The 22890-nt window shown below is 42.4% G+C and overlaps 2 protein-coding genes across 2 annotated transcripts; both read right to left on the bottom strand.

Moving 5' to 3' along the window:
* Positions 1-195: 195 nt before the first annotated feature.
* Positions 196-11042, bottom strand: si:ch211-241j12.3 (uncharacterized protein LOC566552 homolog). Its single transcript, XM_041959386.1, has 12 exons — positions 10801-11042; positions 9476-10432; positions 7538-7634; positions 7272-7379; positions 5564-7087; positions 5128-5250; positions 4914-5042; positions 4200-4392; positions 3836-3960; positions 3199-3389; positions 2202-2335; positions 196-2047 (listed from the first exon to the last, which is right to left on the bottom strand). Exons 1-12 carry the CDS (start codon positions 11004-11006, stop codon positions 1815-1817), a joined length of 4020 nt encoding a protein of 1339 aa, XP_041815320.1. The 5' UTR covers positions 11007-11042; the 3' UTR covers positions 196-1814.
* Positions 11043-12072: 1030 nt separating this feature from the next.
* Positions 12073-20310, bottom strand: si:ch211-241j12.4 (guanine nucleotide exchange factor DBS). The gene is made up of 11 exons (XM_041959306.1): positions 20141-20310; positions 19810-19896; positions 19357-19480; positions 19129-19231; positions 16411-16524; positions 16211-16327; positions 14984-15144; positions 14426-14572; positions 13768-13870; positions 12576-12704; positions 12073-12282 (listed from the first exon to the last, which is right to left on the bottom strand). The coding sequence occupies exons 1-11, from the start codon at positions 20157-20159 to the stop codon at positions 12073-12075; spliced, it is 1314 nt and encodes a 437-aa protein (XP_041815240.1). The 5' UTR covers positions 20160-20310.
* Between the last annotated feature and the right edge of the window lie 2580 nt (positions 20311-22890).

The raw sequence follows: 22890 nt of genomic DNA, 5'->3' as shown, positions 1-22890 counted from the left end.
CATCCAGTGAAACACAGGAGCAGTGGGCTGCATTCAAGCGCCTGGGGAGCATATTGGGGGGTTAAGTGCCTTGCTCAAGGGCACATCAGCCGGCTATGTACAATGACACATGTGACTGAACAAAAAGGAATGACACAAAAGCATGAGGATTATAATATTTATTATAAAAACAGACATAATGGTTTGGGTGGAAAATGGTGAAACTTTTGTCACAGTACATTTTAAGAAGGAGAGATTCAGACAAAATGGCCCACTAGCTTCAAACTACACCCAGTAAACAAGGCAGAATGAGGCTCAGGATGGCGCTCCCACAGTCACATTTAACGGTGATCTCCACTGAAGAGCTGAGCTTTAGGTCACATGACAACCCCATGCCTTTGGAGAGGCAGTTTCAGAAATACAGAGAAAAACATGCAAACAAAGCAGTCCGTGCAATATGGTACAACTCAATTACAAGCAACAAAACAAGTCATTCAAAAGAGAAAACTTTCAAAAAAGTATACAAAGTATAAATATACATGGTTGACAGAGGGTTTGTCAGAATTCATGATAATGCACTAAATGCAGCCGTTCTGACACCATTGGCACACCTTCCACAGAACATCACTACTACTACAACACTACTGTGTCAGTGTTAAAAAGAAATCCACACAACCACTGCTCTCAGATCAGAAGATATTTTAGGGAAAACAAGAAAAACTGTGGCAAAACACTGCACTCAAATAGAAAAATGTTTAAGAGAATTTCAATTTGACACAACTAACACTGTACCTGCAGCCGTAGCATTTCACATCTGCTCATTCAACAGACTGAAACAAAGTGATACAAAGCCAATACTGTGCTTCACTTCTCACCAACCATGCACTTCATTATTTAAATACATTCTGACATTCACTGATCAAAGGTCAACTCAGGTGGAGAATCAACATGTGGGAAACCTTGGCTAACTGATTTTGTGAATATAGGCTTCATACTTTTCTCCTCTTCAGTTCATATTATTGCAGCAAAAGCAAACATTCATGTACAGTGATGTTTTACTTGATTTTGGAGTCACCATATTTAATGAGTATTAGGGCCACTGCTAGGGGAAAAAAGGCAAGGAAAATTGTTATATTTTGAAAAAAGTCATAGCATTACAAAAAAAAGTTGGAATTTTATGACAAAAAGTTGTAATTGTGAGGAGAAAAGTCACATTACAAACATCAAAATATGAAGACAAAAGTAATATTCTAAGTCATGTTATGAGAACAATTTTCTTTCCAAACAGGGGCCTGAATAATTCATCATAGAGATCATTTAATGCTGCTTACTTTAAATTTTATATAAATATGTACTGTAATATTAATATATAGTCAGCATATTGAGTTTTCATTATGTCCTCAATGGCTTATTCTGGAAATAAATTTAGCAGACGTCAACTGAAGGCCAGCTTCAATTCTAGTCCCTTAACCACAAACATTTATATACTTGCGCTTAAATTCACACGACACAGAAATACATTGCTAAAATGAGAAACATAAGACACAGTTAAGGTTATTGAGGGACAATGACATTGATAGACAGGATGGACACGATAGACATCCTTGCCATGATGGTGGATCTCACTAGGAAACGCGTTAAGCATGCAGCAGGTCAACAGAAACCTACTGGTGTCAAGTAAGAGCCCACCAAGAAAAACTCACCACTACATTTAAAAGACAAAGTGTTTGAACAAGGACCAAGCCATGGCACTGTATTCCAGCTGTAGGTATATTGCACTTGGTTAAATAAAATTCATTCTTGGAGTCTGGCGTCCAAACCTTACAGTAGTCCCCTCAGAAGCACTTCCTGAAGACGATCTGCGGTCCATACTCCTCATACTCTTCATGACTGATCCATGCAGAGCTGAAGGTGGGCAGGTTCGCCAGCACAGCGCCTCCGCTCCACACTGAGAAGTCTCTGTCCTTTGGGCTGGTGACGCGAACACTCTCCCCCATGTGGGTGGGAACCAGACCTTTCATTTCAGCCTGGAGGCGCTCAGGCAGGCCAGCCAGCAGAGTGTTCCCACCTTCAGCAAGAGATTAAAATAAATCATCAAATAATTTAAACCAAATGAAAGCATAAGACATGGCAAGCTTTGCTTCTGATTTACTGCTAGAGCTGGAGCACATCTCAGTACCCTCAGACTGTTGCGTAACACCTTAACACAAAACAACTGTTACCTGAAAGTACAATGTTTCCCAGGAAGCAGCGCCGCAGGTCAATGTCTGAGCTGAGGATTGACTTGAAGATGCTCTCGTGCATCCCATAATGGTCCCGTCCAATCAGCTCTGGTTTAAAGAGGATCTCAGGGGCCCTGGATGAATGAGGGGGTGAGTGGTAGACCTATTTTAATAGTCTGTCATAAGAGGTAGTTGCCCTGTTGTAGGCAGCTGGACTGTCTCAACTGTCAGCTGACATTTGTGCAGCACCTGAGGGACAAGACTCTGGAACCGAAGTCAGCATTTCACATTATTCAACAAGACTAAAGCCACGTAGACACTACTGCTTAAGCCCTGGTTTAGCCCTAACCTGGTGGGCCCCAACTAATTTAACAATCCATTCGAGCAGGATCGGTCTTCGTTTGATGTTCAGTTTGAGGGCGGTCACGCTATTAACGGTTATAAGTTTTGCAAGTATTTGGTCACAAACCAAATTACTGGACAAATTAAAATTTGGACGTGATGATGGTGGCAGAAGAAAAGATGAAAAAAGTGATTACAATTCATCCTGAGGATGACACTAATATCTGTACCAAAGTCATGGAAATAATTGTTGGTATATTTCACTTAAAACCAAAATGTCAATCTCACTGGAGGAAAAGTCAGGGGGTTCATCCTGCGGGGGTCACACATATGTTTTCATGGTAATCCTTCAAAAAGCTGGTGAGATATTTTCAGTCTGGACCAAAGTGGAGTTCTGTTTTTTTTGTTTTTTAACATTTCTCTTTCTGCACAGAATATAGAAGTGAGATCAGCTGTAACTTGACTCCAAATGTGCTCATCATAGATCACTTTTTGTTTGATGTGTTTTACATTTAGCTAGTCATTTGCCAAACAGCATCTGATATTATTAAAACATGACAAAACATGAAATTTAGAGTTCTTAAATTTCCATTTTAAGACCCCACTGAGTGGGTTGAGTGTCCATTTAAACTGGACATGACGTGCAGACAGTTACCTGAACCTCTCCGTGCTGAGAGTGACGATCTGTCCATCTGGCATGGTGTAATGCATCTCTCTGCAGGACGACCCCACCGGACTCAGCTCATCTTCATAGTTGAGTGCCACATAGCAGCACTTCTCCTTCATCTCCCTCACTATTTCCATCTCTGCTGTGGTGCGCATGCACACTCCTTGTTCCTGCAGAAGCTTTGATCACAGGCAAAGCAAAATGGTCAATTTAGGGACTGAAGACGCAGAACATTAACCTACAGATTAATTTACAGGACACGACGGGACATGCTGCTCTGCAATGTGGACACCAATAAAGAACAGACACCAGTGTGTCTATACTTAGACAGTGATCATGTATTGTCACTTTTAGGTGGCATTGCGTTAATTTTCTGTAATGACTTGATTCACATTTGTCTTTACAGAAACGCTTGCAGAGTACTGGCACTTGGTCCACAAAGGGAGAGGTGGCACTGCGGGGAACAGGGCGAAGTTGGAAAGTCATGAGTTGGTTTTGAAAATAATTTTCTATTTTCTCATTTTCTACATGTATCAGCAATCATTCAGGACCTCTGACCTTGAATTAAAATCAGATGTCAACCTTTGAGTAAAAGCTGTGGAGATGTAAAAAAGGCAGTGAATACCTTTGTAAGATGCAGTGTAACATCTACACCAGCCAGAGGGAAGCGCTGCACTGCATGAGGTAGACAGTATCCCTCAAACACAGGTACACTGTGGCTCACTCCATCTCCAGAGTCAAACACCACACCTTCAAGAAAAACAAGCATGAAAAGCCATTAATACATTTCCTTTTTGATCTAAGAAGGAAAACATGGCCATCACACAGCAGTTTCAAATCCCAAGATAAGACAGATGGTCCAAGTCCAAGACACAAGAAACTGCTATTAAGTCCTTATCTTGAATTAATTAAGCATCCATCCATGAGCATCTATTCAACAAAAATCACAACTAAAATTCAGAAAAAGAAGTATCAGTTGATCAAATTACCACTGGATCTCCCTGTTGAGTAAAGTGCCAGCACAGCTTGCATGGCCACGTAGGTGAAGGGAACGTTGAAGCACTCAAACATGGTTTCCACCATGCGCTGACGGTTCTCCGAGGGGTTCATGGCCGCCTCAGTCAGGAGAACAGGGTGCTCCTCTGGATCCACACACAGCTGCTGGAACGTGTGATGCCAAATCTAAAATCAGAGCAGTCCATTTATAAAGTTAGTCAAGGTAACAAGCAAATTGGCAGCCACAAACGCATCTATTTTAGTCCTCCAACTCATAGGCAGGTCAAGAGAGCTAACAGACGCTGAGGGACAAACTAGTAAGAAGCTGGACTTAGTGACCATAAGGAGGAAGGAAACCAAGGAAACTCTGACCCTGTGTGGAAGTTGAAGCCTGCCCTCACAGGCTAACATTTGGACTCTCAGGAATAGTCTTAAGGCATGATCTTACAGTCTTTGGAGAATGTATGATCACACAGTATGTGCCAGGAATGTGGAAGCATCAAAAAGAAGTGTAATGAATGATGGAGAATGTAAGACACCTCAAAAAATTTTACTATGTGGTAAATGTGGGAGTTCTCAGGCTCTCCCTGTCACCTTGGGGAAAAGGAAAAGAAAAAAAAATCTGACCATTCTTTTTCAGACATCCAGTAACTCCAGGAGCAACACCAAGTGGCATCACATCACAACAGATATGTGTTCCTACTAACCTTTTCCATTTCATCCCAGTTACGAATGATCCCGTTCTTTATGGGATGCTTCAGAGCCAGGACCCCTCTCATGTGCTGAGCCTCATGTCCAATGTAGACCTCCCTTTCAAGGTTACCATTCATTATTTCCTGCAGAGACAAAATACGTGAGTGCCAGACACACAATGCCTTTTTGTAGAGAGCAAGAGGTAATGCATTAGGTATGTGTCCTTACCTCATATTTCGGCGTCCCAATAATTGTTGGGAATATAATGTTTGGGAGGTCTTGATCTACAAATCCTGCTTTCATCAGACCAGACCCTGTATCCAGTACTATGGGGGTCTTGAAATCTGTCATCTGCAATCACATTAAGAAAAACATGTCAAATGAAAAACAATGCTGGGTATGCTCACCAGGCTTACAAAAGGCTAAAGGCTGAAGTCAAGAAGTGGTTAGCCTAGCTTAGCATTAAGTTTGGAAGCAGGCCTCTGTCTGAAGTAGAAAGATATGTCTAACATTAAGTCCTGACTCGGCACCTGACTCGGATTGATCTTAACTTTCTCTCTCAGTGTCAGAAAGAAAGTGAATAAGCATATTTCAAAAGGTTGAACTATATCTTTAAGAAAAGCTTTTGTGTTACTACTAAGTTACCACAAGATAGAGTGTGTACCTCTCTCATGTTGATGTTAAGCTGGGCCTGAATCCCAGGTGACCCAGAACCTGATGCCCTCATGACCTCAGAGCTCTGAACACCATCAGGCATGACTTCAAACTGCTCATCTCTTCCACTGGGGTCAAAGTCCAGAGACTGGACAGGAGGTTCTGACTGTTGATGTGGACACTCATCTACAGGAGATAAAGTCTGGATTTTCTCTGCTGGGTCTAAATCTGTCTGTAGCAAACATGCAGGTACCACTGAGTGATCCTCTTCATCTTTACTGGTTATTTCAGACAAGTGGACTAATGGCAGGTCACATTTCTCTGGGGACACGTGGTTATTATTGTTGTTGTTGCTGTGTTCCTTCACATTGGCATTTAGGACCAGACTGTGGCTGATGACTGAGGTCACAGTCTCTGGCAGTGGCTCATCAAGTGGCTCATCTTGTAGATCAAGTTGCACAATACCAGGATTTTGAGAAGCTGAGGACAGAGCTGGAATCTGCAGCTCTGTGGAATGAGGAGTTTCGTGTTCTGTGGGGTTGTAGTTCACAGGAAGGGAAGTCTTTCTCGGCTTAGGCACAGGAGGAAGGTGTGTTTTTCCACCTGGGTCAAAAGCTCCATCATCTGGCCTCATTTCAAGGGTTAGAGAAGCTTCTGGTTTGCATATGGTGGCATTTTCACCAGATCTGTCAAACTCTTTTTCATAGACACATCCCTGAGGTTGGATTACCACCTCTTCAGGAGGTTCCATCAAATCAGAGGTAGTAATTAATGTAGTTCTATTAAACACTGATGGCTCAGCTTCAGAGCAATGATCTTCATATTGGGAATCTGGAAGTTCTGGAAGTGGAACCAAGCCTTGGGGTGTACACTCTTTGATAACATCAGGACCCAAATCTGCCTGAATATGTTCAGTCTCACAGGTATCCTGAGCTTGAGAATGACTGTGGATCACATATTCTGAATGTGTTCTGTGTGATTTGTTATTGCTACCTGATAAAAGCTCTTCACAGAGCGCTCGGTCCTCCTTAATCTCACTTCCAGCTTTCTCCATTATAGAACATTTAACAACCTTTCTAGCTCTGTCCTTTTGCTTCTTCCCTTTGCTCTCTTTGAGCAAACTCTTCTCAAGCTTATCCACCTCACTTTTCTCTTTTTCCAATTGTAACCGAAATGCCTCCCTCTCTTTGCTAATATTTGGCAGCCTGTTTGTATCCAAATGTTTGCTCCCACAGAGGTCCTCGTTGGGCTTTTCTTTGTGGCACTGGAGCTCGTGGATCTTCCGGTGCTCCTCCATGATCAGCTCATCCAGGATGTGGACTTTTCTTAGCTCCGTTAGAAGGTCTGGATGGCTGGGAAATGCTACCGTATCTGCTCCTGTGGCAGTTTGAGTGTAGTCCCCCGCGTCACCAGAAGCCTTAGTTTCACTTTGTGATGCAGTTGATCTGGATTCACTGAGGTTGTCAGATTCTGCAGGGACGAGGTAGTCCTCGAGGCCAAGAACACCAGCCTCGGCCAGCTCACTGGATGACATCTTAAATGGGCATAAGCAGAGAAAGCATACTGAACTGATGGTTATGATGAACTGATTTAAATTTTCTTTTTTTCTTAAATTTTCTTCAGTCCATTACTGAGTCTCATGTTTTATGTTTCATGAAGAGCTGCTCCTAACATGGTCATTTACATCTTTGATTTGATTTACAGTTTGCTTCACGTACCGCACCGAGCTGGTCCTCACTGTCCCACAGTGGCCACCGACTGTACCTGTCCTCAGACCTCAGCAGAGCATCCAGCACGGCCTCCTGAGCCAGAACATTTTCTTCTTTCTGTAGAGTAAGACATTTAACTCTCAAAGAAGAATCTTGGCTCTTGTAACTTGAGATGGGCATTTGATGTTATGTGACAATTTATTGATTCCTATATTTACAATTATCACTAGTTGCAGCCCTACATGGCAGCAATCATCCAGCCCTACATTTCTTACCTCCAGTATTTCATCAGCCCTGTCCAGGATTTTCTCCACCTCCCTCAAACCTTCCTGCTCCTTTTCATCCCAGTCATTCGGAGAGATATCAATCAAGCTGGAAAAAGGAAAAAACACAACAAAAAATCCCAAACATGAAATGTGCTGCTTGGTAACTGATTTTAGCTAAGGCAATCCTAACCCCCTATAACGTCCAAGTGTGGCTGACTGCAGTCTGTTCCACTGAACTAACAGCCTCAACTCAGCTTTTACATGCTTTCAACTCTTTGTTGTAGTTTTTATCTTTTCGTAAAAGTAGTTCCTGTAAATGTGCATTGCACCACCAGCTTTCGCAGATTTTCAAAACGACACTTTAAAGAGCTTCAGATGTTCACAGGTTGTCAACATTCAATCCATTTTTCGAGCCAAGACTGTCAATTTTTAACTTGTGCAATAAAATGCACTCTTGCTCAATTCAGTACACATTTTCCTGCTATATTGTTCTGGTATAAAAATGAAGGGTGGCTCATGTCAGCAATCCGTTACATAGAGTGATGACTGTTCTATTTGCTGTACTGTCATAGTACATTTTTACCAACTTTTATGTATTCCATTAAAATAATGTGTTGTTTAGATTTGTTTTTATGCCATGTATGATAATTTTAGCCTTATTATTTAAGCTCCAACCCCGGCAGTGTCAAATGAACAAATACAAGGCTTAAATGCTGATATACAAAAGCTATATCTCTTAAATAAAATCTTAGCTCTCATGATCCATGATCCAAGCTTCAGATTTCACTGTACATCGGAGGAGTGTGCATGGTGCTCTCATAGTAACTGTTTCCAAAGAGTAGAGAGGATTATCTTTTTACAGCTTTCCAGAGCCAAAAAACACAAGAGCGAGATAGTAAGGACAGGTGTGTTTATCTGTTTTAATATAGGATGTTCACTTCGGAACACCAGCCTAACTAGCTTACTACCTTGAGTGGCATAAAACTAATACTACTTCTAAAGACCACTGGTTAGCCAACTAGACTATTTTGTGGGAATAATCCATCATTCACTATGTGGGAGCCAGTCCTGGATGCTAGGCTAACATTAGCAGCTCTGTCCTGCTTTTCATTGGATCTGGGGCGATCCAGCAACAACAAGCAAACCGTTATCCAGTATAGTGTTATGTTTGCAAAATAAATCAACTAGTCCTCATCCTAAAAACCCTTTTCTTATATAAAGCAGTCAACTACATTTAGAAATAAATATTAATTTCTTCAGTAGTTGGGGCTGGTATAATCGGTCAATGACAATTGTCATTTCGGCTGCAGAAATTGGTGGTTACTGACTAGAAATGAGAAGCCTGCTTGTATCCACTTCTGTCTGAGGTCCACAACTAATCAAAACTTATGACTAAGTTGCATACATCCCTTGCTAGAATGGAAAACTTAACAAGCATCGCTACATTAAGGGGGGGTGGGTGGTCAGTTGTCAATTGTGGCCATGGTTCAGCAGAAGTTACACAAGCTTGCTTTAAAGTCCATTTGTTTATATGTGAAGCCAAACTATGGCTGTCCTGTTCTTTCCATTATTTGATACACTGTTTATTTTTCAGGAAAATAATCAATGTTCTGTAATCATCTGTTTAAATTCAAAATCCCACATGAATTGCTGAAGAACTAGGCAGAGCTGTACTGATACACTGTCTGACCCATGGGTCCCGTCAGTAAAGTAGGTTTGTAAATCATGATGCCAAACCACTTGAGATGGAATGTGTGGAAATATTTTGGTTTCAACATCACAGATGAGTGGAAAAACTGTAGAGGGAGAAAGACAGTGGAGGCACCACGAAAGACTAGAGCCCCTTCTACAACATAGTTTAGCTCAAAGTACTTGGTTTGGATTCAAAGTCATTCGTACTTGATTATTTGGAAACCCTAAACTCAAATACTGAAACAGATACATTACCCATCAACAGAATCCTGATTCTGGTCATGGAGGTCATAAGAATCCCAGAGAAGAGTGGGAATCCCCTCTGTGGTGCAGATGGACTTGTCTCTTTCATCTGTGATAGTGCTGGAGAGGATGTTGCAAATGGGACTTAACTCTGGATCCTCCAAACTGCTTTGTGAATGTAGTATCCAGTCCCTGCTCTGTGGCCCTCTGGACTGTGTGCTGCTCGACACCACCGTCTGTGTGGGCTGATCTCCGGACCTGTTGGCCTGGTCGGCACTAGTGCAGGGGTCTGAGAGGTCATGGCATTGTAGGTCTCTCTTTTGCGGTGTTGGGTTCTGTGTAATGGTAACCATATACGAGTTTTCCAGATTGTCTACCGGCAAACTAAGCCAAGGATTACTGGGTAGCGCAGCTGAGCGCTTCACTTTGATCTCAAAGTTGAGGGAATCCACACTCACTTTAGGGATGATCTGGATGCTAGCCCTGGAGGAGTTTCCCACAGAACCAAAGTCAAACTCCTCTTTGTGATCTTTACAATCTGACACATGGGAGATATTCTCAGTGTGGATTTCAGGCTGGCTCAAGACAGGTCTCATAAAGTCTCTGGTCCCAGCTAATCTAGATAGACCTTCCACTCCATCCCTCCCTCCCCAGGCCTCCAGCTGGCTGCTTCCAGCTCCATCGAAACCTGAGTCGAATGAGCAGAGGGAGGGATGTTTGCCCTCAGCGGACACCACCCCAGTAACTGCAGTTGAAGGAGACAATCTGAGAAGATGGGCCGCTTCCTTACCACTTTCACATTTAACGAGGTCTTGAAAGTCCTTAGCTGTTCTGTTTGTAGGACTATCAGAACAGGAGTGTGTCACATGGCCCCTCCGCAAAAACTCATACTGCCACTGTAAGGCCAGCTGGAGGTGACTGACAGCCACAGGTCCTGAAGAGGTCAGGAGTTTCCTCAGGGTCATGCATCTAAGAGTTGAGTCAAAAAAATCAAAAATTGGCCATGTAATACTTTTTGCCAACACTCTGACAGTCAGATAGGAATTCATCAACACCATTTCTGCTTAGACAAACTGTTCCACGTTGGTGCAGATGTGGAGTAAACACTATCTGTCTCAAAAACTGAAGCACATTTGCAGAGTTTTCAACCATTTTACAAGCTAGCCACCATTTAGCCACCAGTTAACAGCCAGGACCAGATTTATTCACAGATTCATTAAAGATGTCTTTTGATTTTGTATAATGTGGTCATTAATGCACTAACTGAAAGAAACTAGTGTAAGAGGACAAAAACCAAAAGTACAAAAAAATGTGTCATGCAACTCAATGCTACTCACCTGTGAGACATCTGCTTGCCCGCCTGCTGGAGCTCATCATCTGGGATGACGTTAGACAGATGAGCCAGATGAACCAGCTCCTCCAAATCTGGACAGGGATTCTTGTGCAGGAAAGTGGACATTTTGTGCCTCCATGCAGGGATCATGCCCCAGGTCCTGCTCTGCCTCTGCATGGGAGCGCCATCTGCATTAACACCCGACAGCATCTCCTGGAGCAAGTTCTCACAGAGGACCAGAGTGTACCAGCTGCTGGCCTGCAACACAACAGTAAACAGTTTGAGGATACGTGGTGTATACAGTATTGTGTCATACGTTCAAACCGAGTTCTACTATTCTTGAAAGAAATGGTTTACAGTAGCTTTTCTTAACCTTGTATTATCATCTGACACCAAGCAATTTTTACTCTTCAGCTGACAGTTCACCTGCTTGTATGCATTCCTGTCTTATGAAGGCATGTTACTGACTTGACTTCTTCCCCGGAGTCTTTGTCTTTTTTCATCTCGCAGGTCCGAATGGAGAACAGCTGAACCTGGACTATTGATTACAGCTGCATCTCCTGCCGTGGCCCTGCCAGACATCCACTGCAACTTTTATTATTTTATATTACTTACTATTAGCTATACTACCTTTCTCATTTGATCAATAGTGCTGTAATATGTTCATATACTATCTGCTATTAATATGTAAATACATCACATAAATATACCACATATGTACATACTAAACCATATAAACTATATATAGCTATGAATCTATTAGAACTGTCAATGCTGTGATTTCTGTCTATCCCTGAACCTCTCACTCTCTCTCTCCCAACCGGTTGAAGCAGATGGCCTCCCACCCAGATCCTGGTTCTGCTCGAGCATTTGCCTGCTAAAAGGAAGTTTTTCCTCACCACTTTCGGCAAGTGCTTGCTCATGAGGGAATTGTTGGGTCTTTGTAGATAAAGAAGTCTGTACCTGCTCTATATGGAAAGTGTCCTGAGACAACTTTGGTTGTGACTTGGCGCAGTGTTAATAAAGTTGAATTGAACTGAATTGAATTGCTACACAGCCCTGTAGCCAGAGGACATACACCTGATCTCCCCAGATTAATGTTCATTAAAAATGGAAATTGATAGAGTAGTCAAATGAAATTTTGTGAGAGGCTGCGGCACCTGTTGTGTTATGGCCCTGATACAAGATTCACAATGTTTCAATGTGATTTTCATGACAGACCAATTTATGCACGCAATGCATTTGTGACTGAGCCAATAAAATCACAGCATTACAATTACAAGACAAAATGCTGAGAACTTGCCTTGTTGTAGTAATTATGGTAGTTGGAAACTGCTCTCAGGGTTTGGAGAATGAAGAGCACAGCAGAGTGAAGTTTCTCCTTCAGCCTCTCCAGATCCAGAACCCAGTGGTCCCTGGTCTGACCATCAAAGGGCAGGATCTCCGCTAACGTGTGGATCACATCTTCAGCACAGCGGACAAGTGCCTGGTAGGGGACCGGTTTTGGAATTTGAAGAGACAAGTTAGCAAGAGTACTACTCAATCACAGAGAATATGACTACACTGTACTATATTATACTAAGACTATACTATTATACTGTGCATTAACCACTGATATAACTACTGCTGATAGGAAACAAGTATATAGGAGAGTGGAGATGTGACTGATACCAAACATCCAAACTGATCAAGAGAAGACACTTCCAGGACACTTAAGAAAATAACAGGCTACATGTTATGCAAAGTAAAGGAACAGAACTCAGCAACTAAATAAGTTACCATAGCAGGAGTATGAATGGACGCCTTAAATTCGGACACCAACATCACTGCCTTTGCAGCATCCTTGGCAATCTCAATTTTGTAAGGCTGGAGTTTCTCTTGAAGGAGAGTTTTGATCTGCTCTGTGATCTGTAAGCAGAAGTTCATTAAGGTCATTTTAACCACAGCTAGTTATGTTGGTATAAGAGTATTCAGACATTTTAATAATTCCAACAAACATGCTGTTGAGGTCATCGCCATATTTGTTAAAAGGGAAGGGCTGTGGTGTGAAAGTCCTTGATAAGGATTAAAGGCAGTAGCCAGCCGCAACAACGTTCCAAGATTACATGTTCTTTCATTAAAATAAACACGAATGCAGTGCAGCTGTCGCAACGCAGAGCACCGTCACACCTGCAGTTTACTTCATTCTGTCTGGACCAAGCAATAACATGACACACTGCTTCTTTTTAGTTGTGTTTGGCCTTTTAAAAACAGGAGGTTAGTCAGAGCAGGTATTTCATTCATTGGACAGTCTTGGTGATGTCATCCTGCATCATCTGCACTACATGGAGTCATTGTGGTGACTCACAGGAAGTCAAGCTGCACTTTACTGCAGTTTATTCATCTTCTCTGGTGTTATAAAGATCTCAAAACGTTACTCAAGACTGCAACTCGAACCTTATAACTAATGCTAAACATAGAAACTGACCAAAAAAAAACAGGCTTCTTCTATCATAACATTATTGTGCTTGGGCTACTTTTTAATGAGGAACTTCTACGATACACAGAGTAGAACAGAAGCAGAGCACACCCGTTTTGAGTTCTGTTTACTTTAGAATTGGTCAGGGAACATTCCCACACTCAGGCGCTGACACTCACGAGTTTCAAGAGTTACCAAGTGATCTGCATAAATACATACATTGCTTGTAAGATCACTTCCTTGACAATTCACAGCCAGAAAATGAACAGTTTGGCTCTTTAAATTCATGCCAAAAATCACAAATCAACTAAAATCCTGTGGTCAGTCCGCTTTGCTTTCAAACTGCAAACGAACACCAGAGCCCGCTTGGAAGCAGACCCCACTTTTTAGGCTGTCTTGGTCCTGTTGTTTAGTCCGCAGCCTCATTGACAGCTTTCACACGAGCCCCACATAGCCCAAAGCAGGCTAGGTTTGACAGCAGCCTCAGGCCTGAGCGGCTGTCTACTGACTCACCTGCAGTGAATGCTCTCGCAGCTGAAACACCTGCAGCTGGAGGCGAGCCTTAGAAAAGGCTTGCTGCCACAGCAGCTCCACTTTTTCCACAGCTGCAGTTATCCTGTAAAATACAAAAAAGATATTTAACTTACAGGTGGCATGATCAGTTTATATTCATCACAGCACACTGTATGCCATTAAGTGATTTCTTAATCCCAAACAACTTAAAATAACCAAATGAATGGACTCAAACTGGCTTATATAAAATGCATAGATGTATCCCACAGTTGTTTGGTATGATTAGATATGTGACTGTCTTAAATTGGGACATTGTACCTGCCTTCTTGCTTTTCTATCTTTACACAGACAATCCCAGAACAAGCCAATCTGGGGCCACAAAGGTCACATTCATTAAACAAAATAGTTAAGATCATCACATTTGAGCATCAGAAAATGTCAGCTATAATTGTGTAGATTAACATTTATTAAAAGCCTCACTGCAAACATGCACACAAATTATGTTGCCATTGTTCTTTCGCTGTTGTGCGACCCAGGACCACTGCAACCTTGCTGAATGGTATGCATGGGAACTGTTATTACAGAGGATTAAGACAAAGGCATCTGAGAGGAGTATTTCTTTGGATTGAGCACTGTGGGAGCCGGCTGCCTGCAGTACCTGCTGTGGTTCTGGAGCATGTCAAAGGTAGTGTGACTGAAGAGGGCAGTGCCAGCCATCGCCTGGTAGCACGGCTCCTTCTCGGGGTAACGCAGGTTGTCCACCACATTCTCACAATGCCTCAGCAGCTTGTCCAGCCCCAACTCACTGCATACCAAAACAGACAGAAAAATATATAGAGGTTAGTTTGATGCTGGGTAAAAGAGAATATCATGAGACCATTTAGTGTTTTGTGTCTTGATTACGTGACCTATACTGGTGGTGTACTTGTTACTGGTGTGGAAAACACTTTTATTTCTATATATCATATTCAATATATTCCAGCAGCCACAGCAGTGATCAAAGCTTCTTTCTAAACTCACAGTTTAGTGTTATTTTCAATGGCATGGCTGCAATGCTCTGCTGAGTTTGAATGAACTTGTATTTTGTGTTTGACAATATTCAATGTTCTTTCCTGTGCGTGTTTGTTAGACTGATCACACAGCGACAACGATTCAGCTCCCCGAGTACACCAACATTGGCCTATGGGAGGAGCAGAAGAACAACAGTGAGCCTGACCTCCTGAGCTGCTGGAACTTGGCCTCGTTGGTGCAGCAGAAGTGTTGGAGCTCGGTGAAGGTGGAGGGCAGCGGCAGCTTGGACAGAGCATGTAGGGTGGAGATACATGTGGGCAGCCGCTGGACCACAGACAGGAACTCACTGACAAATGCATCAATCTCCTGCAAAAAGCAGCACAGACCCCGTGACGCTTTAAAACACCACCATCATAGTAAGACCAAGATGGTTCATATTAAGTTTGCTATTGTGTTGTAAACAAGGCCATAGATCGCAACGTTTCAATGGTAACATTTTGGATTTATCTTATTTTTAACTAGCTTTAAGTATGGGTTTTTAAAATGTGATTTATACTCACTTTTATAGTGGAAATGAATTACTCTAATGATGGACTAATTGTAGGTCTGCTCTGATTTATGCTCAATAGAAGTTGATGTAATTGCTCAACACCCACAACCTAAATGTAGGTCTAGTGGAGGTCGTGGATAGGTCTGCTGTAGGCAGAGAGCTGCCATGGTTAATGAATACTGCTGTCATGTCCAAATGCCCCAGCTGAACGTGACTGAATGTATAATGTGATTGAAAGAGGGGTTCCTTTCACTTGCTAATAAGGTCAGCTTATTACGCGAGGCATTTGCACAAGCTTCACCAAGGTAACAAACAACAGACGCAAGCCGCTTCGACGGCTCTCGTGGATGGATTCACAAACGAAAACATATCGTGACTGAGTGAGCTGAGCACGCCGTCACACAGATGCATGATTTAGCTGGAAGAAAATCATTTGGCTGTAGTATGGTATGTCAGATAAATAGAGTTATATGCTCCTTCAGATGTATGGAGAACACAGAGAGACAGAGAGAGAGAGAGACAGACAGACAGAGAGAGAGACAGAGAGAGAGACAGAGAGAGGACAATGCTGCTTTGTGTTGAGCCCTCTGACTGATCATAAGACAGCTTCATAGGTTTTGCTTTCGTTAAGATAGGTCAGAGTGGTTGACCTGTGGAGGGATGCTCATTGCATATATTCATTTTTAATATTTTCATGTTGCTGAACTGATTCCAACACAACAACGTTAACAGGATACATTTTCACCTATTTTGTGTTAAATGTAGCGATTACTAACGTTCAGCCAGCCTTCATGATAAAACTAGCCAGTCGTACTGTTTCCTCTGAGGCAGTCAAGAGTAGATCTACTGACAGAGGCATGACATTTTCCAAAAAGAAATTACCTTAATGAAGGCGACCCAACTCCGGTGACAGTAAATAAGATAGCCGCCCAACGGTGCTGTTAGCTGGCTTCGGTCAATGTAGTTGGAGAGCTCGGGGATTTCTTTCAGAAGGACTTTCTGCAAAAAGACGAGATCAGTGTCACCTTCTGAAGTCAAACCTAAAGCAAACCCAGGGGTCCCATGTGTGCTCTTTCATTCACCTTTAAAGAGGCAGTGTTTGACTTGGACGGAGGCAGGAGTTTCAGTAACAGCTTCACAGCATCCTTCTTTTTGGGCTGAACTATATACACACTGTGGACGGTCCGCTTGTGCAGCTAGAAGGAAAAGGTGGACAGAAAACCAACCAAGTATAACATTGAATCTAATGGCTTGGGTTGCTCATGCTGCTGCATCAGACTTCAGGAATATTCCCTCAAGTAAGCATTTTCCTTGCACAAAGCTGGGGGAGATTCAAAAACAAATCAAAGCAGCAGAGGGCACAATAGCTCAAGCTCCATAAAGTCTGGATGCAGGATGCAAGGACCCCCAGACTCTATTAAAAAAAGTCTCCAAATCCAAAAGAGAACTGCATTCTGTGTTCCAAAACGGCTCTCTGTTCATCCAAATGAAAGTTAGTCACTGGTCGCACACACCATGCACTTTTCAGGCTTCTGCATTTCACAGCCCCTCCCTGGTTTAGCTGGCTGACCCTCTGCCGACTCCCCACACAGGAATGAGATCTCCTCGTTCAAATTCAGATTGTAAAAAGTGGTTTCTGTTTATTACTTTATTTACGGTTTTCTTTTGCACCATGTAAGCACAATGGAAACTAAAATAATAAAGAACTACGTTTTGGCACGGGGCCCTCTGTAAGACAGGGCGACAAAATGAGCTAATAACGCAGTCCTGCCTTTGTTATCACACCATTTAAGTACAATGTTAAGTTCCTTAACAAACTGGCAGTAAATTAAATTAACAAAGTCCACTGCCAGTCAATAAAAACCAGACTTATTTTCCTCGGGGCTGACTGGTGGCCGCTACACGGCTGAGCAGTTGCCTGCTCTGCCTCCGAGCTCTAATCCAGTGATGTGACCATGGCTGCGCATGTGTTGGCTTGTTACCAAGCATTGTTGATCAATGAATGAATCTTTTAAGTAGATCCATCAGTCTTGGTAAAACCACCACATAAATTAAGACAGTGGCAATTATGTGTTAGGTTTGTCACAATCCCAGCAGTTTGTAATTATGAAAATATCTAAACACAGTATGCATGTTGACATCAGGCCAGCAAATAAAACCACGAAAAAACATTTAAAAAAGTGTTCTTCTTGAGTGGAGAACAGTAGATCTACATGCAAAAATGCAGCATCCCCTACATAACTGAGGCTGAGGCTTTTCTATTAAATAACCAAGCATGTGACCAGCCTCGCATGTGTGACACACACACACACAATCGTACTTTGAAGACCAGCTTTGTCCACAGTTCTTTGAATCTATAAAACAAATGTTGCACAACTTGCTGCAAGAAAGAGCTCTGCTAGTCAAGAGGGAAATCACAAGTCGAGCACGTCACTGCACTGTGTGCAGAGGACCAACTCCAAGTCCTGTTAATACATAATTCAGACAGAACCAACAACAGAAACAGCAAGCTGCCCCTTCACTAAAGCCCTGTGCCTACATGTTTCTGAGTACTTTAACTTGAAATATGCAAGTACATTACACCAAAATACTTTCTACAGCAGAGATGAAAACTGTCTTCAGGGTGGGACATTCTTCTCAGGTCAAACTCGGTTCTGCTGTTGCAGTTATACTTGTCTATGTCCACAGGGCATGACAAATAAAAAGTTGAGCTAAACCCGGCAATGAGTGAGCCATCACCGACTAGACTGAGCTCTGTGTTCTGCATTGCTAATCACTGAACTCTTTTGCTTTTAACCACTGCCAGCATGCATGGTAAGCAGTATCCAGTGCAGTTTAAGGACAAATATGTTAAAGGCCGTGATGTGCAGTCCTAACGGGTGACAGAGCTGTGACAGTTCATCAGGATTATTAGCTTTCATCATGAACATGCTCATCTTGCTGGGACTTGAATGAGAAAAACATTGCATGCAAACACATCACATGAGACATTAAATTCTTTGTCATACATCAGTACAGTGACAAACAGGAGAAAGCAACTGTCCAATCAGAGCCGAGTATTTAAGTGATACGGTCAGCACAAACAGGCCTGCAGGCTTCAGGCTTGTGAGACAAAGAGGGAGATTGTCCCTTTGCATCCGTGTTTGTGAATGCACAATTATCTCAAACGTAACAGAACAACTGCTGCAAAAGTTCAGTCATTTTTAGGAAGCATTATTTACAACTTGCTATGTCCACAAAGCACATAGGTGAATCTTGGATGTGCATGAATGAAGAGGCTAGGGGAACTGTGGTGCTGCAACAAAAGAATCCTTAGCAGCCCAAAAAGCATTTATGTCCCATAGACCTCCACTGCAAAAGACATCTGTGAAACTACTGAATGGACACCTTCGAATGCAAACAAGTATTACCCTTTTTTTTGAAACTTTGAGCGTTTCATATTTGCAATAATTTCTAGTCTAGGTCTGAGCTATGTGTGCGTAATACCAATGTGAAGTGGAAATGTGCAGCAGGACCGAGAGGAAGGCCAGGGAGAGATGATGTGCAGGCAGAGAACATTTTTGACTTGACTGCATTGGTTGAGCAACTTTCATTTGAGTGAACAGGCACAATTTTGGAGTGCGGTATCCAGTCTCACAATCCTTCACAAAAAGGACAACCAATTTTTGAGCCATTACCGTGAAATTCTGGGCATCACTTTCTGAATGTGGTGGATATCTAGTTTAAGAACGATCACTGGAAACAGGCTATAGGTTAGTATCTACAGCAGCACCACACAGTGCAGTCTGCCACGACAGTACCTCAAGCAGAAGCAGCGTCTCAGTGATGAACCTGATAGTAGGGAGCGAGGCATGCCTCAGATCAGCCACCACTGACACCAAACTCTCCTTCTCCTGCTTCTTACTGTCAACAGAGAACGATGCAACCGTCAGTAGGCCTACTTCTTGTACACACACACACACACACACACACACACACACACACACACACACACACACACACAAGCAAGCCTGTCTGATGCCACGTACTTGTGCAGACACAGAAAGTAATTTATGAAGTCCACCACTTCTGCTTTGCTGAGTTCTGAAGAGAGTTTGGCTTGTCTGTCCACTGGGAACACAATCAAAGGGCAGCCATGTTGATCAAAAGCACCTGTACAGACAGAAATGATGATAACAGATGATTTTCATCCCAAATATTCTGAAAATGTACAGGTGTGCTGGGAAAATAGTGGTTGGCGAGCCATCCTGAGTTATGGACATAACTGGTACATGCACTTAATTCCAATCCAGCATAAGTGAAAATAAAGTGATGATTGTCTATATTTTACTCAGAAACATCATCACCACCTGTCGCTTCAACACAACTGTTAAGTGATGAGACAGGTCTGGCCAAGCCTGCCACTGAATGCAGTGGAGGAAGCCACAGACAGTCAGTCCATGAGACAGCACAGCAGGCAGAGGAGGGGGGTTCATAGCTACCAGGGAACAGCACAGCTCCTGAGTCCAGCACATGATCAGCAGGCAGCGGCGGGGAGGGCGCACACTCCTGCACCGACTCCTGGACGTCTGAAAGGTTTGTGGGAAATGATTATTTTTCTTGAAAACACGCCCGACAAGAATTTCTGACACTCCTTGTTATATGACCGCTGGAAGAACCGGTCCGGCAAATTCCTCCCCACCTTTCAGAAAGGTGCCAAGATGAGCAGCAGCTTACAGAGTGAAACGGTTTGCTGGTGTCAGCTGAGTGAAGAGGCAGCTCACCGCCACATCGGCCGCTGTGGATGAACACGCTGCCGCACTTGCCTCTTACCTGTTGCGTGTCGGCTCATCTCGAGTTCCTCACTCGCTCGTTTCCACCATAGTTTGTGTCTCGTAGTGTCGAAGCGAAGTGTCCCGTCGCCGTGCTGGGACCTGAAACAACATGAGCGGCTCTACTGCGGTGCTGGACAGCAGGACCGGCTGGACCGCGGCTGCTCGCCGCCTCTCTCCGCCATGTTGCTCCGCTCCGCCGCGCCTGTCGGAGCTGTCGCCACAGGCTGCTGTTGTTCGCCTCATTTATAAAGTTGAGGGGGCGGAGGAAAAACAGAGGAGGACGGACTGAAACTGTAGACCACGAGCCGGTTCGAGGAGGTCTAACCAGTAGCCAGGGTTGTAGCAGTACCGGGGTCATATAGTCCCTGGTACCCCAAAACCAAGTCCTCACCCAAATATAGTCTGCAAACAATGTCATTATTGCTTTTTTGGGGTTGCTCATATTTTATTTATTAGCTTGAATATTCAAGATTCAAGATCGTCTTTATTATCACTGAGCATAGCATGTCAATGAAATTTGGGAAACAAAATTTAAGAACAATAAGAAATATAAGAAAGTAATAATAAAATAAAATGATACTTGAATAAACTAAACTAACATGCAGATAAAAAAATATGTGTAAATGCAATAAAAATATACCAGAAATGAAAATATACTAAGACAATAAGAATATACTAGAACATCCATCCATTATCTATACACCGCTGAATCCTTTGCAGGGTCACGGGGGGGCTGGAGCCGTCTCTCGGGCGAAGGCAGGGGACACCCTGGGCAGGTCGCCAGCCTACCACAGGGCTACATATACTGACAAACAACCACACGCTCATTCACACTTATGGACAATTTAGATTTCTTTACACTTTATTTCTCAACAAGCAGGTCTAACATTAAATGCGGCTCACTGGCAGGATTATGGCCCTGCAAGTCGAAGGATGATTTTTTTTATTTTGTGCGCACAAGATACAACCTCGTTAGCAGATGATAGTCTCATTTATTAAGCACACACACTATCATTTTATGAGAAGAAGAAACCGATGGCCTATAAAAGGACACACCTTTCATCCATCATTCCTATGGTGGTTTATTTCTAAATTGTAGATTGTAATTACTGATGAATGATATCTTTTGTCAGACCGTCATGTCCATTCAAGCACGTGCACCACCAGATTTTTTAGATTTTATTTTATTTTCTGGGGTTCGTATACACTTGCTGAGATGGTTCAGAGGTCCTTTCTGATTTACACCAAGTGATGGACCATTTGGAGTGTTTGGAGCCAAATATCAGCCTTCTAGCACATCCTGACTTTTTGAGCCTTCTGTTTCCTCCCTGCAGGTGTCTGTCATGCTGACTTCATTGCTTCATGAATGACATTGTTCTTTCCGTTGGACACATTCTTGGCAAGCTTCAGTTGCAGCAAAATGAGACTAAGTTTCATCTATTGTTTATCTTGCATATCTGGGTCAGGTTCATATGGGAAACAAAGCAGAGGTGCCCAGCCACTCCTAGGCATTATGAGTCCTCCCAGCATGTTCTACAGGTTTCCAGACCTAACTTCTCGTTGTATGAAGGGACACGATCCCATAATATCAATAAAAAATCCTTCAAAAATATGTAAATGAAAGACAGAACAGATTACTGGAAGGATGGAGGAAAAGAATGTACTGGGTGTCATTGTGCTTCTCCTGTGAGTGGCGCTAAAGGACAGGCCAGCATGAATGAGATGAGCAGGAATATGCTCAACAGATTTCACAGAAATCCCCCAATTAAATTTTGACATTCAGTTGAAAAAAAAACCCTGATAACCTCATTAACAAAGATACATCCATGAATTTGTAGCGATTACTGACAAGTTTGTTATTTATCAGTAACTTAAATAGTTATTTCTTTTGCTGTGTATTCCAACTTACACTACATGAAGACTGATAACACATGAACTAACTTTTCATTCTGACACTTTGATAAAGAGAGGTGATAATGATCTGATTACTGACCTCCATAAAAAGAAAACTTAACATACAAGCTCATTTCATTGCACATTTTAAAAGGTTTTGCTGCATGTCAGCTGGTTTGTTTATGATTATGCACCGTGTAAATACCAACAGTATTAAAGCAGGATTTTGAAACGGGGCCTTTTAATAAGTCAGGGCCGCATGATTGGACAAGAATGCATACATACCTTACTTTTTAAATTTTGCGTCAGTGATGCATATGTAATTAATAAAGATACCACATGAAACTGCCACACATATAACCTAAAGCATTTGGGGCCCCTGAAGTACATTATTAAAACTTTAATATACTATCTCATATTTGTGTTTGAATATTTCAGAAATAATACATTTGACTTAGAAAGTATTTTTTTACTTACTAAGTCACAGTTATGATTAAGAATCTCATAACTTATACATAACCTCTATGTCATAATAAATAGTCCTACGTTGGATTTAGTAAACCGGACTTTTGACTTAGTTTGACAATTTTCGACATCGTAGCAAATATTTGTGACTAAGTATCTCATAATGTAGACGTTGATAAGTATTTTTATTTTTATAATGCCGAACTTTAGGTAAATACATGTTTATATTCGTGGAGTAAAAGAGCCTCCAAATGTCGTAGGGTTGCAACCCGCTTACCACTTTTATTTTGAAAATCGAAACCGGAAGTTATTTTACCACGCGCTAGCCTCGTTGTAGGAGGTGCTGATGTGATGTACTTGGCATTACGTTATATATTTTCATAGCATCAC

The sequence above is a fragment of the Chelmon rostratus genome, chromosome 18, assembly GCF_017976325.1.
Source record: "Chelmon rostratus isolate fCheRos1 chromosome 18, fCheRos1.pri, whole genome shotgun sequence".
NCBI classification, from domain to species: domain Eukaryota; kingdom Metazoa; phylum Chordata; class Actinopteri; order Chaetodontiformes; family Chaetodontidae; genus Chelmon; species Chelmon rostratus.
The sequence above is the reverse complement of the archived record's forward strand: the minus strand, read 5'-3'. Positions and strand labels throughout refer to the sequence as shown.